The 15,088-nt window shown below is 42.0% G+C and overlaps 1 protein-coding gene across 1 annotated transcript in view; it reads left to right on the forward strand.

Annotated features, from left to right (window-relative positions):
- LOC132413627 (ATP-binding cassette sub-family C member 4-like) overlaps positions 1-15,088 on the forward strand; it is a 166,363-nt gene that overhangs the window by 60,110 nt on the left and 91,165 nt on the right. Inside the window, exons 8-12 of the mRNA XM_059995698.1 lie at positions 1,861-2,070; positions 3,406-3,546; positions 4,347-4,384; positions 4,678-4,772; positions 7,038-7,184. Coding sequence (XP_059851681.1) covers positions 1,861-2,070; positions 3,406-3,546; positions 4,347-4,384; positions 4,678-4,772; positions 7,038-7,184 — 631 coding nt within the window. The remainder of the gene's footprint in view (positions 1-1,860; positions 2,071-3,405; positions 3,547-4,346; positions 4,385-4,677; positions 4,773-7,037; positions 7,185-15,088) is intronic.

Raw genomic sequence — 15,088 nt, forward strand, 5'->3', positions numbered from 1 at the left:
CAGCCCGCAGCTCCTAGCATGGTTAGGGGTGGACTGGAGATTAGTGAGAATTTTTCAGACTTGGTGGTGGTTTGATGCTTCACTCCTCGGCTTGTTTGCCTCTGTGCCTGAGCACCTCCATCCTTAACCACCGTCTGTTCAGCAGGCCCTTGGTAAACTTCCTGACTCATCAAATGAATTTCTGCTCCAAGTAAGATATTAAATTAAAATGCAGAACCTCTACCTCTGTAGTAGCAGTTCCATGGTCAACTCTCCTCTACTCCTCCAGGAATGGGGGGCTCATCTCTCAAACTTGAGAGCAGTGGATTTCACGCACAGAGGGGGTGATACTAGTGTATAAAACCCCAGCATTAGCACTATTATGAGCACGAATCAGTGGGCAGAATAACCTATTCAGCCAGTCCCTGGATGTTTTAGGGACCCCTTATTGCTTCTTTTGAGGACACTACCCTCAATTTTACTACTATCAGAACAACCATTTGTCCACTGGTGAGCACCCCTGGGTGAGTTGGGGTCCATCCTTACTGTTTGTCTGGTCCCTCTCTCGCAGCAGAGAGGGGATGACTGCTCTCTCGTCCCCTCAGAATTATCAGTGATTGGCTGCCCAGTAAAATTGCTGTCTTTGTACCATTAGTTGTTTCCTTGTGCATCTTACAGATACTAAGTGGAAAGTGATCATTTCATCAAATAAGGTGTATGAATTTTGCCTCCCAAGTGGAACAAGAAACAGTGTATCGTGAATAATTTTCTGATTCTGCAGTGTCAGGTGGTACCCAAAGGCTTCACTGGGCTTCTCCTAGTGGACCACCTCAGGGGATAGAACGAGAGGGGTACCAGCTGGGGTTGTGGGCCACCTTCTTTACCTGACTTGTCTTAACCAGACATACCCTACTTTAATTAGTTTTTCATCCTGGGGTTTTGCCCAATATTTTGTTTGCTACTGAGTGAATCAGCTGAGTCTTGTTTCATGGGGTCAGACAATAGTGAAAACATCTGCACATTATTTTATATAACTTCGTAAGGGAGGGAAACTGCAATGATGTGTCACACGTGTTCAAAGAAAACGATTAGATCGGCTGTAGCTTAAGCAGCTGCCTGATGTGGGGAAGCCTGGTTGGCTGCTTGTGATGGGTGTGATCGATTCTGGCTTAGGTTTTGGTTTGCTGGCACGGGCTGCCAAGGCATTAGAGCCACCCCGGTCTCATGGCCTCCTTGTTTATGAGCTGTTTCATCAGCTGGAATATTGAATTTTCAGTTGGGAACTTCCTGTGTTTGTGGGGCAGTTGTGAAGACCATGTAGACGCAGCTCGTGGGTTCTCCGTCCAGGGCTGGTTCCCACATCGCTCGTCTCAGCGGGGCACGTGATACTATGACAATGGTCAGCGAAGATCTGATGAGTGACCCTTACCTATGCAGATGCGCTCGTGCCCACCTCTGGGTCGGTCTTAAGTTTCTTTCCTGGAATATCCTTCCCAATTGACTGTTTTTTTAAATCCTGCTTGTCACGTGAGGCTTCTTTCAATTTCCGTGTTGTCTAAACAGACTGTGTTGATAATATCACCAGCCTCTGTGCTTTTTGATTCCGAAGCGCCCGTGGTAGTTATGTCAATGGCCTCCGTTTTTAACACACGAGCACACATTTCTTTCACATCCCCCAGTACCTAACACAGGGTTTGGCAGAGATCAGGATGCTCAGTTCTGCTTCGAGTTGGAGTAGATTCGTCAACCAGAATTCCAAACCTAAGGATCATTTTCTTTGGAAAATCATAATTTAAGACCAGTTAACTTTTCTTGATTAGTATTTAGAATAGATTAGTATTATCGAATGCAAATGTATTCCTCTCAAATTCTTTCTTTTAGGGCAAAATCGTGCAAAAGGGGACTTACACTACATTTCCGAAATCTGGGGTAGATTTTGAAGATATCCTTTTAAAGAAGGTGAACGAGCAGGCTGAACTGTCTCCAGTTCCAGGAACTCCCACTCTGAGGAATCAGACCTCTGAGTCCTCAGTTTGGTCTCAACAGTCTTCCAGACCCTCGCTGCAAGGTGCCGCTCCAGAGGACCAAGATGTGAGTTTCTCATCCTGCAAACGCCCTGGTCTGTCCACTCTTGGTGGACCTATGGACCTTCAGTCTGCTCTGCTCATGACATCTTTGTTTGTCCCAAAGTAGATCCTAAGTTTCCAAGGCCTTATTCCACGGAATTGGTAGAATTAAATTGCTCCCTGAATGGGGTTCTCCCTTGGGTGTAGGATGGAGAATCTTATGGAGATCAGTAGTGGGTGTACTGCTATGAATTTCTGGGTGTATGTGGCTTACACTGATAGGAGAACTCTTCAGTTTACCATAGTTACATCCTACTTGCTCTGCTGGCTCCTGGCTTCCTTTATGCATCTAGAGGCATAATGTTAAGACCTCCTTATATGGAGTCCTGCTGTGGCCCAGATTAAATCAGCTGCTGTCCTGTGTGTCAACTGGCACTGTAGGTGACTCATGGTATTAGTTTGCCCCCTTGTCAGATGGTCTGTGATGGGCCAGAGGTAGCCTGTGCAAAGGACCTGACACACAACAGACAGTTTGGAATTAGTTCCCATCTTCCTTTCTTACCATTCAAGACCAAACCACATCTTATCCACCTTAATCCCAGTGGCCAGCATAGAGCCCAGGACATCCTTGGCTCCTGTGACTCTATAATGCATTCTAAGTCCTCCAGACAGAAAGATCTCCCTTAAAAACATGCACAGGTGTTCCTCGATATCCAAACCCTCACTATTCAAACCCAGGATCCTGGATGATTCTGGTAAGTATTTAGATGAGTCCCGCACATCCCAAACTCAGGAATCCCTCTCTGAAATTCAGGAACCAGGTGGATTCTGATCATATGCTGCTCCCCTGCTATCCAAACTCACATGTCTCCAGCTCACCGTGTGAACTCAGTTTACTGTATTTGGCTAGTGTCTTGAGCCCCAAGTATGTTTTATGTTTCCATCTTTGAGTGACACAAATAATCTAGAGGGATACACTAGCGCCATGTCATTTAGTGTGTTGTTTTGGAACAAGCTTCTGCATTTATACTCGAATCAGGTATGTTGTGTGTGTGCTGAGGCCCGTGATCGATTGAAAGCAAAGCCACCCAACAGTGAATAACTTTGTGCAAATGATGTTTCCTTGTTTCTAATAGATTCCTAGGAATAGGATGGCTGGGTCCAAGGGTGAATGCATGCATGGTTTTGCTAGATAGTTCCGCATCCTTCTCTGTAGGAGATGGACCATCTTGCACTCCTACCAGCGTATGAGATGTGTCTGTTTTTCCACAGCTTTGCAATGGAGCAAATTGTTGAACTTCTAGAATTCGGGGGTTCATTATTTAAAATTTTGTCTCTCACTGTCATTTTTGCCTTGCAGACTGAGCATATGCAGGTTACACTACCACTGGAGAGCTATTCGGAGGGAAGAGTTCACTTTAAGACCTACATGAATTACTTCACAGCCGGTGCTCACTGGCTTACCATCATTTTCCTTCTTCTGGTAAACATCGCAGCTCAGGTAAGTAAGGACATTTATTGTGGTTTGTGCCCTCAACTTGATATATATGTACTTTTATACTGTATTTATTTTATTATTATTTTTAATATGTGTATTAAGAGATTTATTTCAAAGAATTGGCTCATGAGACTGTGGGATCTAGCTGGGTGAATATGAAATCAGTAAGGCAGGCCTGTGGGCTGATTCAGGCCGCTGACCCTGCAGTCTTGAGGGAGAATTTCTTCCTTTTCCAAGAATCCTCAGGTTTTCCTGTTAAGGCCGTTGACTGCCTGGATGAGGCCCACCACATTGTTGAGGGTGATCTCCTTTACTTAAGTTGACTGACTGTAGATGTGAACCACATCTACAAAATACCTTCACAGCAACATCTAGCCGAGTGTTTGGTTGAATCACTGGAGACTGGCCTGGCCAAGCTGACACAGAAAACTGACCGTCACAGTACCTGTCAAGCGTTTTTCCTTCAAAAAAGCCTGACATTTACACTATTACTACTGCATTTTGCAGTCCACTTGGATTTGCATTGAAATGCGTTATCTGTGGGGAGCAAAGTAAGTGAGGCTTTCTGGTATTACATAGGCATGATAGAGAGCTTTTAGGAAAGAAAGGATGTCTTTTAGAGATTTTAAAATGTCACATACCCTTCCCTGACCTGTGGTTCTCTGGGATGTGGGGCTTGCCCCTGACCTGAGCTGGAAGGACCGTGTCCGTTCTCTGGAGCCTTTCCGTCACCCATTCTAGTGAGTGGGGTTTGGAGGGGGTCAGTCATGTCAGTGTTTGAGTGATTGTTGTTCCTGCTCCAGGTTGCCTACGTCCTTCAGGATTGGTGGCTTTCATACTGGTGAGTGATTCCTGCTCTGACCCAAAGTGCTGTAAAATCAAGAGGAAGCCGCAGTTTCCCACAGAGTCGGGGGGAGAGGTGGGGCTTGTTCAGCCCCCTCTTCTGATCCTCACGTAGTTTCCCTGCTGTCATGATTCAAACTCAGTCTTTATAAGGTAGATGGACACAGGGCCTTGTGAGCTGGGAACCATTTTCCAGCATAAAACGCATCTTGCAAATGGAGGGGTTTTTTTGGTTGTTATTTATCTAAATTCTATCCATAGCACAATATTTTTTTCTTCCCTGTTCCGTAGGGCGAGTGGACAGAGTACACTGTGTGCCATGGTGAATGGAAAAGGAAACCTGATTGTGGTGTCTGATCCTGACTGGTACTTCACAGTTTGTTCAGGTAAAATCGAGTAATCTGGTCTATTGTACAAGAGTCTGATGTGCTTACAATGAGCCTGTGTGAGCAACTAGGGCTTCCAGGAGTAATTTAGTAATGTCTTAGCGGGTTAAGAGTCTGAGTCGCATTTACTCTGTGAATTAATTAGAATGATTATTTTTAAAATCTACTAGAAGAGAGAGGTTGAATGAAGACTCTTAATTTGCTCTGTACTGGATTTTGGAAGTTAAACCAGGATTGCACATTCAGAAAATCAGCCACTATAGAAGTGTGTGGCTATTGTCTATTCTAGTAAGTTGCTTATTTCATTAGATGGATGGGCAAGAGGATTAGAAACAGATCCCCACCGTGTGGTTCAGATTGTTCCAATTCTCTCTGAATAAAACCTGGCTTTTATTGAACTTGGATGAATCCTTTGGCAGCAAGGGCCCCCAAACAAAAGCATTATTTCCTCACAGGTAGGCAAAGCCCCTTTTCACCATACGGCTCATCTCTTGGGCTTCACTAATTACTTAAGAGGGAAGCTAAGCAGGGCGAAATCCAGTGTCTGGGAACTAGGATTGCTTCTCTTTTCTTACCTTGAAATTACAATGTTATTGTGTCCGCAACTGTGTGATTAATTTACCATCTGGCTTGCTAGACTAATATTAACACAGCTCTCTGCTTTCAAAAGAGTGCTTAGAATATATGTAGTGTTACATACTTTTTAGAGGAAATACTCATCTAAAATATTAAATATTCCCATGGGAAACCCTCATACAAGCTTTCTGCAGAGATAGAGTGTGATATCGTTGTAAGAACCCACTCATTGAAATTTGGTGTTTATTGTGTTGATCTCTTGCTAAGAAACCTAAATCCATTAGTTGTTTACCTTCTGAATTGGTGGACTATGGGAACTTGAAGAAGAAAGGGAATCTGTTATACATTCACATAGGATGATGGGCTAAGGCAAATGCATGTTGATGGAATTCAGGAATTTGAGCAGCTTTCAGAGTTGAAATAAGCGATGTTTCAGCTGGAGGGGAGAAAAAAAAGTACTTGATGGAATATTTATTATAGAAGTTATGTCCAGTCTCTTTAGCATTGTCAGTTCAAGAGATGTTAGGGCTATTTTAATTTTTATATGCATAGCAGGTACTGATTTTTGTTGTTAATAAAATATAAGTTTAAGTGATTATGTTCATTTCCAAATGCTTCACATTTCTATAAAACACTTAGAGATTAGTTGCTCATTTAATTATGTCATGTTAAAATATAATTTGTATTTTCTTGCAATTCAATTATTTAAGAGATTTTCTGCTTGCAACTTAATGTGATGTTTTCATACTCTTTAAAGCTACTTGGGCATGGAATTAACTACTTTATGTGGAATTAAATTTCGATGTAAATTTACCATTTACAAGGAAACGGTAAATCATTTCTCCTGTTCCCTGTTAATTCATGATGGTACCAAAGCATTCCTCAATTTTAGATTATGGGACATGTTTTAATTAGTAAGATTTGAAATACGGAAAAAGGAAGATCAACTACTTTTTATGTGAATTTTTGGTCCGGACGTGCAGGCCCAGCGGCATGGCTCACGGGCCTAGCCGCTCTACGGCATGTGGGATCGTCCCGGACTGGGGCACAAATCCGTGTGCCCTGCATCGGCAGGTGGACTCTCAACCACTGTGCCACCAGGGAAGCCCATCAACTACTTTTTATAATTTTCTTTCTTCTGAGTTTGTTTTTTTTTTTTTTGCGGTACGTGGGCCTCTCACCATTGTGGCCTCTCCCGTTGCGGAGCACAGGCTCCGGGCGCGCAGGCCCAGCGGCCACGGCTCACGGGCCCAGCCGCTCCGCGTCATGCGGGATCTTCCCAGACCGGGGCAGGAACCCGTGTCCCTTGCATCGGCAGGCGGACTCTCAACCACTGCGCCACCAGGGAAGCCCCTCTTCTGAGATTTTATTAGAACTTGTAATTGAATTAGGAAAGCATAGAATGAAATTGTGGTTTATACATGATTTTTTTTTCCCATGTGGTTTCTGTTTAATGAGAGGAACATAGTGATTTTTATATTCTTCCTTAAATGTATCTTGTGAATGTATTAAACTGTTAAAAATAATCCATTATATATATAAATTTATTCTATATTCTATTTATGAATTTATATATAAATTATATTTATAGAATAAAATACATAATATCTTTATAAACTGCCTGCCATGCTTTAGCATCATGGAAGGAAAGGCAGAGATCTTGTGCTGAATGATGTTTCTTTATTTCAGTTCTAACTGTAGGTACTGTCCTTTTCGGCATCACAAGATCTCTGTTGATGTTCTGCGTTCTTGTTAATTCTTCACAAATTTGGCACAACAAAATGTTGGAGTCCATTTTGAGAGCTCCGGTATTGTTCTTTGATAGAAATCCAATAGGTAAGTCAGACACCAAGTTTCTCAGCATATATGTCTTGTTAATGCCTTTAGTGCCTGATTACATTTGATATTTGAAATTGGAGGAGATTCTTGGGAGAAAATCACTGTACACGTTGATCCATCTTGTACAAAAAGCTTTACTGATATTTTTTTCCTACCAGAGAAAATCTGAATATAAGATCATATAAGCTTTTATTCCAATTTATGTGTATGTGGAAAGATAAATGAACGTTCACTTTGCAGAATGATTTAGGAATCCATTTTTTGTGTGGTGTATGAAACACCCTACATTCAATACAGATGTGTTTCAATGTTGTTGAAGAGTTGCTAAAACGTTGGCTGTGTCACATAGTGTTAAGCTAGGTTGTCCCCTCGGAAGGAACTTCTTACAAAGAATCTCTACACGAGACAGGCTGTGTGTTTCTTTCTTTCATTTCCCATCCATTTCTGGGGTCACAGTGCTCTGACATGTGCCTGTACTTTGAGGTTTACCTAAAATGGTAATGAGAGTGGTTCAAGATGGCAGAGTAGAAGGCCGTGTGCTTACTACCTCTTGTGAGAGCACCGTAATCACAACTAACTGCTGAACGGTCATCGACAGGAAGACACTGGAACTCACCAAAAAAGATACCCCACATCCAAAGACAAAGCAGAAGCCACAGTGAGATGGTAGGAGGGGCACAATCACAGTAAAATCAAATCCCATTACCGCTGGGTGGGCGGCTCACAAACTGGAGAACAGCTATAACACAGAAGCCCACCCACTGGAGTGAAGGTTCTAAGCCCTACGTCAGGCTTCCCAACCTGGGGGTCCAGCAATGGGAGCAGGAATCCCCAGAGAATCAGACTTTGAAAGCTAGCGGGATTTGACTGCAGGACTTCAATGGGATGGGGGAAACAGAGACTCCACACTTGTAGGGCACACACAAAGTAGTGTGCACAACAGGACCCAGGGGAAGGAGCAGTGACCCCCATAGGAGACTGAACCAGACCTACCTGCTACTGTTGGAGGGTCTCCTGCAGAGGCAGGGGATGGCTATGGCTCACTGCGGGGACAAGGGCACTGGCAGCAGAAGTTCTGGGAAGTACTCATTGGTGAGAGCCCTCCCGGAGTCTGCCATTAGCCCCACCAAAGAGCCTGTAGTCTTCAGTGCTGGGTCGTCTCAGGCCAAACAACCAGCAGGGAGGGAGCTCAGCCCCGCCAATCAGCAGACAAGCAGATTAAAGTTTTACTGAGCTCTGCTCACCAGAGCAACAGCCAGCTCTACCCACCACCAGTCCCTCCCATCAAGAAGCTTGTACAAACCTCTTAGATAGCCTCATCCACCAGGGCAGACAGCAGAAGCAAGAGCTACAATCCTGCAGCCTGTGGAACGAAAGCCATAATCATAGAAATGTAGACAAAATGAAAAGGCAGAGGACTATATCCCAGTTGAAGGAACAAGATAAAACCCCAGAGAAACAGCTAAATGAAGTGGAGATAGGCAGCCTTCCAGAAAAAGAATTCAGAATAATGGTAGTGAAGATGATCCAGGACCTTGGAAAAAGAATGGAGGCAACGATTGAGAAGATGCAAGAAATATTTAACAAAGACCTAGAAGAATTAAAGAACAAACAAACAGAGATGAACAATACAATAACAGATGAAAAACACACTAGAAGGAATCAATAGTAGAATAACTGACGCAGAAGAACGGATAAGTGACCTGGAAGACAGAATGGTGGGAATCACTGCTGCGGAACAGAATAAGGAAAAGAGAAATGACGACAGCCTAAGAGACCTCAGGGACAACATTAAACACACCAACATTCGCGTTATAGGGGACACAGAAGGAGAAGAGAGGGGGAAAGGACCTGAGAAAATATTCAAAGAGATTATAGTCAAAAACTTCCCTAGCATGGGAAAGGAAATAGCCACCCAAGTCCAGGAAGTGCAGAGAGTCCCAAGCAGGATAAACCCAAGCAGAAACATGCTGAGACACATAGTAATCAAATGGACAAAAATTAAAGACAAAGAAAAATTATTAAAAGCAACATGGGAAAAACGACAAATAATATACAAGGGAACTCCCGTAAGGTTAACAGCTGATTTCTCAGCAGAAACTCTGCAAGCCAAGAGGGAGTGGCGCGATATATTTAAAGTGATGAAAGGGAAGAACTTCAACCAAGAATACTCTACCCAGCAAGGATCTCATTCAGATTTTACGGAGAAATCAAAAGTGTTACAAACAAGCAAAAGCTAAGAGAATTCAGCACCACCAAATCAGCTCTACAACAAATGCTAAGTGGGAAACACAAGAGAAGAAAAAGACCTACAAAAACAAACCGCCCAAAATTAAGAAAATGGTAATAGAAACATACATATTGGCAATTACCTTAAACGTGAATGGATTAAATGCTCCAACCAGAAGACACAGGCTCACTGAATGGATACAAAAACAAGACTGTAGACAGTATATATTCTGTCTACAAGAGACCCACTTCAGACCTAGGGACACATACAGACTGAAAGTGAGGGGATGGAAAAAGATATTCCATGTAAGTGGAAATCACAAGAAAGCTGGAGTAGCAATACTCATATCAGATAGAATAGACTTTAAAATAAAAAATGTTACAAGAGACAAGGAAGGATCCTATATAATGATCAAGGGATCAATCCAAGAAGATATAACAATTATAAATATATATGCACCCAACATAGGAGCACCTCAATACATAAGGCAAATGCTAACAGCTATAAAAGAGGAAATCGACAGTAACACAATAATAGTGGGGACTTTAACACCTCACTTACACCAATGGACAGATCATCAAACAGAAAATTAATAAGGAAACACAGGCTTTAAATGACACAATAGACCAGATAGATTTAATTGATATTTATGGGATATTCCATCTGAAAACAGCAGATTACACTTTCTCAAGTGCACACGGAACATTCTCCAGGATAGATCACATCTTGGGTCACAAATCAAGCCTCAGTAAATTTAAGAAAATCGAAATCGTATCGAGCATCTTTTCTGACCACAGTGCTATGACATTAGAAATAAATTACAGGAAGAAGACCATAATGAATGTGGACAAATGGAGGCTAAACAATATACTACTAAATAACCAAGAGATCTCTAAAGAAATTCAAGAGGAATTCAAAAAATACCTAGAGACAAATTACAATGAAAACATGATGATCCAAAACCTATGGGATGCAGCAAAAGCAGTTCGAAGAGGAAGTTTATAGCAATACAGTTCTACTGCAAGAAACATGAAAAATCTCAAATAAACAATCTAACCTTACACCTAAAGGAACTAGAGAAAGAAGAACAAACAAAACCCAAAGTTAATAGAAGGAAAGAAATCATAAAGATCAGAGTAGAAGTAAATGAAATAGAAACAAAGAAAACAGTAACAAAGATCAATGAAGCTAAAAGCTGGTTCTTTGAGAAGATAAACAAAATTGATAAACCTTTAGCCAGACTCATCAAGAAAAAGAGGGAGAGGACTCAAATCAATAAAATTAGAAATGAAAAAGTTACAATGGACACCACAGAAATACAAAGCATCATAAGAGACTACTACAGGCAACTCTGTGCCAATAAAATGGGCAACCTGGATGAAATGGACAAATTCTTAGAAAGGTATAACCTTCCAAGACTGAACCAGGAAGAAATAGAAAATATGAACAGACCAATCACAAGTAATGAAATTGAAACTATGATTAAAAATCTTCCAACAAACAGAAGTCCAGGACCAGATGGCTTCCCAGGTGAATTCTATCAAACATTTACAGAAGAGCTAACACCCATCCTCCTCAAACTCTTCCAAAAAAGTTGCAGAGGAAGGAACACTCCCAAACTCATTCTACAAGGCCACCATCACCCTGATACCAAAACCAAAGATACTATAAAAAAAGAAAATTACAGACCAATATCACTGATGAATATAGATGCAAAAATCCTCAACCAAATACTAGCAAACAGAATCCAACAACACATTAAAAGGATCATACACTGTGTCAAGTGGGATTTATCCCAGGGATGCAAAGATTCTTCAATATATGCAAATCAATCAATGTAATACACCATATTAACAAATTGAAGTATAAAAACCATATGATCGTCTCAATAGATGCAGAAAAAGCTCTTGACAAAATCCAACACCCATTTATGATAAAAACTCTCCAGAAAGTGGGCATAGAGGGAACCTACCTCAACATAATAAAGGCCATATATGACAAACCTACAGCCAACAATCATACTCAATGGGGAAAAGCTGAAAGCATTTTCTCTAAGATCAGGAACAAGACAAGGATGTCCACTCTCGCCACTATTATTCAACATTGTTTTGGAAATCCTAGCCATGGCAATCAGAGAAGAAAAAGAAATAAAAGGAATACAAATTGGAAAGAAGAAGTAAAACTGTCACTGTTTGCAGATGTTATGATACTATACATAGAAAGTCCTAAAGATGCCACCAGAAAACTACTAGAGCTAAGCAATGAATTTGGTAAAGTTGCAGGATACAAAATTAATGCAATAGAGATTTCTTGCATTCCTATACACTAACAACAAAAGATCAGAAAGAGAAATTAAAGAAACTATCCGATTCACCATTGCAACGAAAAGAATAAAATACCTAGGAATAAACCTACCTAAGGAGGTAAAAGACCTGTACTCAGAAAACTATGAGACACTGATGAAAGAAATCAAAGATGACACAAACAGATGGAGAGATATACCATGTTCTTGGATTGGAAGAATCAATATTGTGAAAATGACTGTACTACCCAAAGCAATCTACAGATTCAGTACAATCCCTATCAAATTACCAATGGCATTTTTTTAAAAAATAAATTTTATTTATTTATTTATTTATTTCGCTGCATTGGGTCTTCGTTTCTATGTGAGGGCTTTCTCTAGTTGTGGCGAGCGGGGGCCACTCTTCATCGCGGTGCATGGGCCTCTCACTGTCGCGGCCTCTCCTGTTGTGGAGCACAGGCTCCAGATGCACAGGCTCAGTAGTTGTGGCTCACGGGTGCAGTTGCTCTGCGGCATGTGGGATCTTCCCAGACCAGGGCTCGAACCCGTGTCCCCTGCATTGGCAGGCAGATTCTCAACCACTGTGCCACCAGGGAAGCCCACCAAGGGCATTTTTTTTACAGAACTAGAGCAAAACATCTTAAAGTTTATATGGAGACAAAAAAGACCCCACATAGCCAAAGCAATCTTGAGGGGAAAAAACAGAGCTGGATGAATCAGACTCCCTGACTTCAGACTATACTACAAAGCTACAGTAATCAAGACAATATGATACTGGCACAAAAACAGAAATATAGATCAATGGAACAGGATAGAAAGCCCAGAGATAAACCCATGCACCTATGGTCAACTAATCTATGACAAAGGAGGCAAGGATGGACAATGGAGAAAATACAGTCTCTTCAGTAAGTGGTGCTGGGGAAATTGGACAGTTACATGTTAAAGAATGAAATTAGAACATGCCCTAACACCATACACAAAAATATACTCAGAATGGATTAGAGACCTAAATGTGAGATGAGACACTATAAAACTCTTAGAGGAAAACGTAGGAAGAACACTCTTTGACATAAATCACAGCAAGATTTTTTTTGACCCACCTCCTAGAATAATGGAAATAAAAGAAAAATAAACAAATGGGAGCTAATGAAACTGAAAAGCTTTTGCACAGCAAAGAAAGCTATAAGCAAGACGAAAAAACAACCCTCAGAATGGGAGAAAATATTTGCAAATGAACCAGCAGACAAAGGATTAATCTCCAAAATATATAAACAGCTCATGCAGCTCAATATCAAAACAACAAACAACCCAATCAAAAAATGGGATGAAGACCTAAGTAGACATTTCTGCAAAGAAGACGTACAGATGGCCAAGAGGCACATGAAAAGCTGCTCAACATCACTAATTATTAGAGAAATGCAAATCAAAAGTACAATGAGGTATCTCCTCACACCAGTTAGAATGGGCATCATCAGAAAATCTACAAACAACAAATGCTGGAGAGGGTGTGGTGAAAAGGGAACCCTCTTGCACTGTTGGTAAGAATGTAAATTGATACAGCCACTATGGAGAACAGTATGGAGGTTCCTTAAAAAACTAAAAATAGAATTACCATATGACCCAGCAATCCCACTACTGGGTATATACCCAGAGAAAACCGTAATTCACAAAGACACACGCACCCCAATGTTCATTGCAGCACTCTTTACAATATCCAGGTCATAGAAGCAACCTAAGTGTCCATCGACAGACGAATGGATAAAGAAGATGTGGTACATATATACAATGGAATATTACTCCGTCATAAAAAGGAATGAAATTGGGTCATTTGTGTGGATGGACCTAGAGACTGTTATACAGTGTGAAGCAAATCAGAAAGAGACAAACAAATATATTAGAGCATATATGAGGAATCTAGAAAAATGATACAGATGAACTGGTTTGCAAGGCAGAAATAGAGACACAGATGTAGAGAACGAACGTATGGACACCAAGGGGGTAAAGCGGGGGGCGGGGGGAGGGTGGGATGAATTGGGAGATTGGGATTGACACTAATATGTATAAAGTAGATAACTAATAAGAACCTGTTGTATAGCACAGGGAACTCTACTTCTCTGTATGGTAGAAACTAATACAACCTTGTAAAACAACTATACCCCAATTAAAAATAAAATCTTCAGTGACTGTGTACCATACGCCAAGCACTGTGCAGAGAGCGGCCTGAGAACTGATTGAGCAGCATCTTGGTCTGGGAGAAGCTCTGCATCCGCAGAAGGAGAGAAGCCATGGTGTGACATGCCTGCCATCCTAGGAGAAAAGGGTAAAGAGAACGTCTTCGGGAAGTTCACGGAATGACGCTAGATTTGGAAGCTGCCTGGAGATGATGGGGTTTGGACTCCACTTTCAGAGAAGAACAAGATACCGTTGTGGAGGAAGCTGCCAACCGGAGCTTAGAATCAGGGCCTTTAAGTACGGGGTATCCTAAGGAATAGTACGATGTTAAATTCATTAAATTCGTACGTTCTGACGTTAAAAAAATAAATAAAATGGTAATAAAAAACGAATTAAGATATAAGATTGGTAAAATGTAAACATCCTCTTCAATAAAATTAGCTCTATAGTTTGACCGTGGACTTTTGGTGACACGTAAGAGGCTTTGTGGCATGTAGCAGGTGGCTCTTCGGTAGTAAGTTTCTTGATCTGAGTGTCCCTCTAGGTTTCCCACTGGTTGCTTCCTCCACCCTGAGACCTTCCACCTGTCTTGCTTCGGAAGGTAGCCTCCTGACCTGGGTTCCTGTGAAGAGTTCGTTCAGCAGCATACATGCCCACTCTGTTCAGTTGTTTAGACTCGTGATGAGGCCCAGAGTGGCTTTGTTTTTGCAGGTGATGATTGATAGCAACTGTCAAGGCAGGGATGTGGGCTGGAAGGAAGATGGGAGTGGCCTTGGCCTGGCCATCAACTAGCTGCATGACCGAGGCCAAAGCAGATAGATACTCTTGGACACGCACATCTCAAGGCAGGATGTTGTCTGCCTTGGTTTAAAAGTATGGACTCTGGGGCTTCCCTGGTGGCGCAGTGGTTGAGAGTCCGCCTGCCGATGCAGGGGACACGGGTTCGTGCCCTGGTCCGGGAGGATCCCACATGCCGCGGAGCGGCTGGGCCCATGAGCCATGGCCGTGGAGCCTGTGTGTCCGGAGCCTGTGCGTCCGGACCCTGTGCTCTTCAACGGGAGAGGCCACAACAGTGAGAGGCCCATGTACCGTAAAACTATGGACTCTGGAGCCAACTGCCTGAGTTCAGTCCTTGTTCTGGTTACTAATAGTGATAGCTGGTTATAGTTATGTTAATACTTACGTGCTAGTTACTTA

Source organism: Delphinus delphis, chromosome 18 (assembly GCF_949987515.2).
Source record: "Delphinus delphis chromosome 18, mDelDel1.2, whole genome shotgun sequence".
NCBI lineage: Eukaryota > Metazoa > Chordata > Mammalia > Artiodactyla > Delphinidae > Delphinus > Delphinus delphis.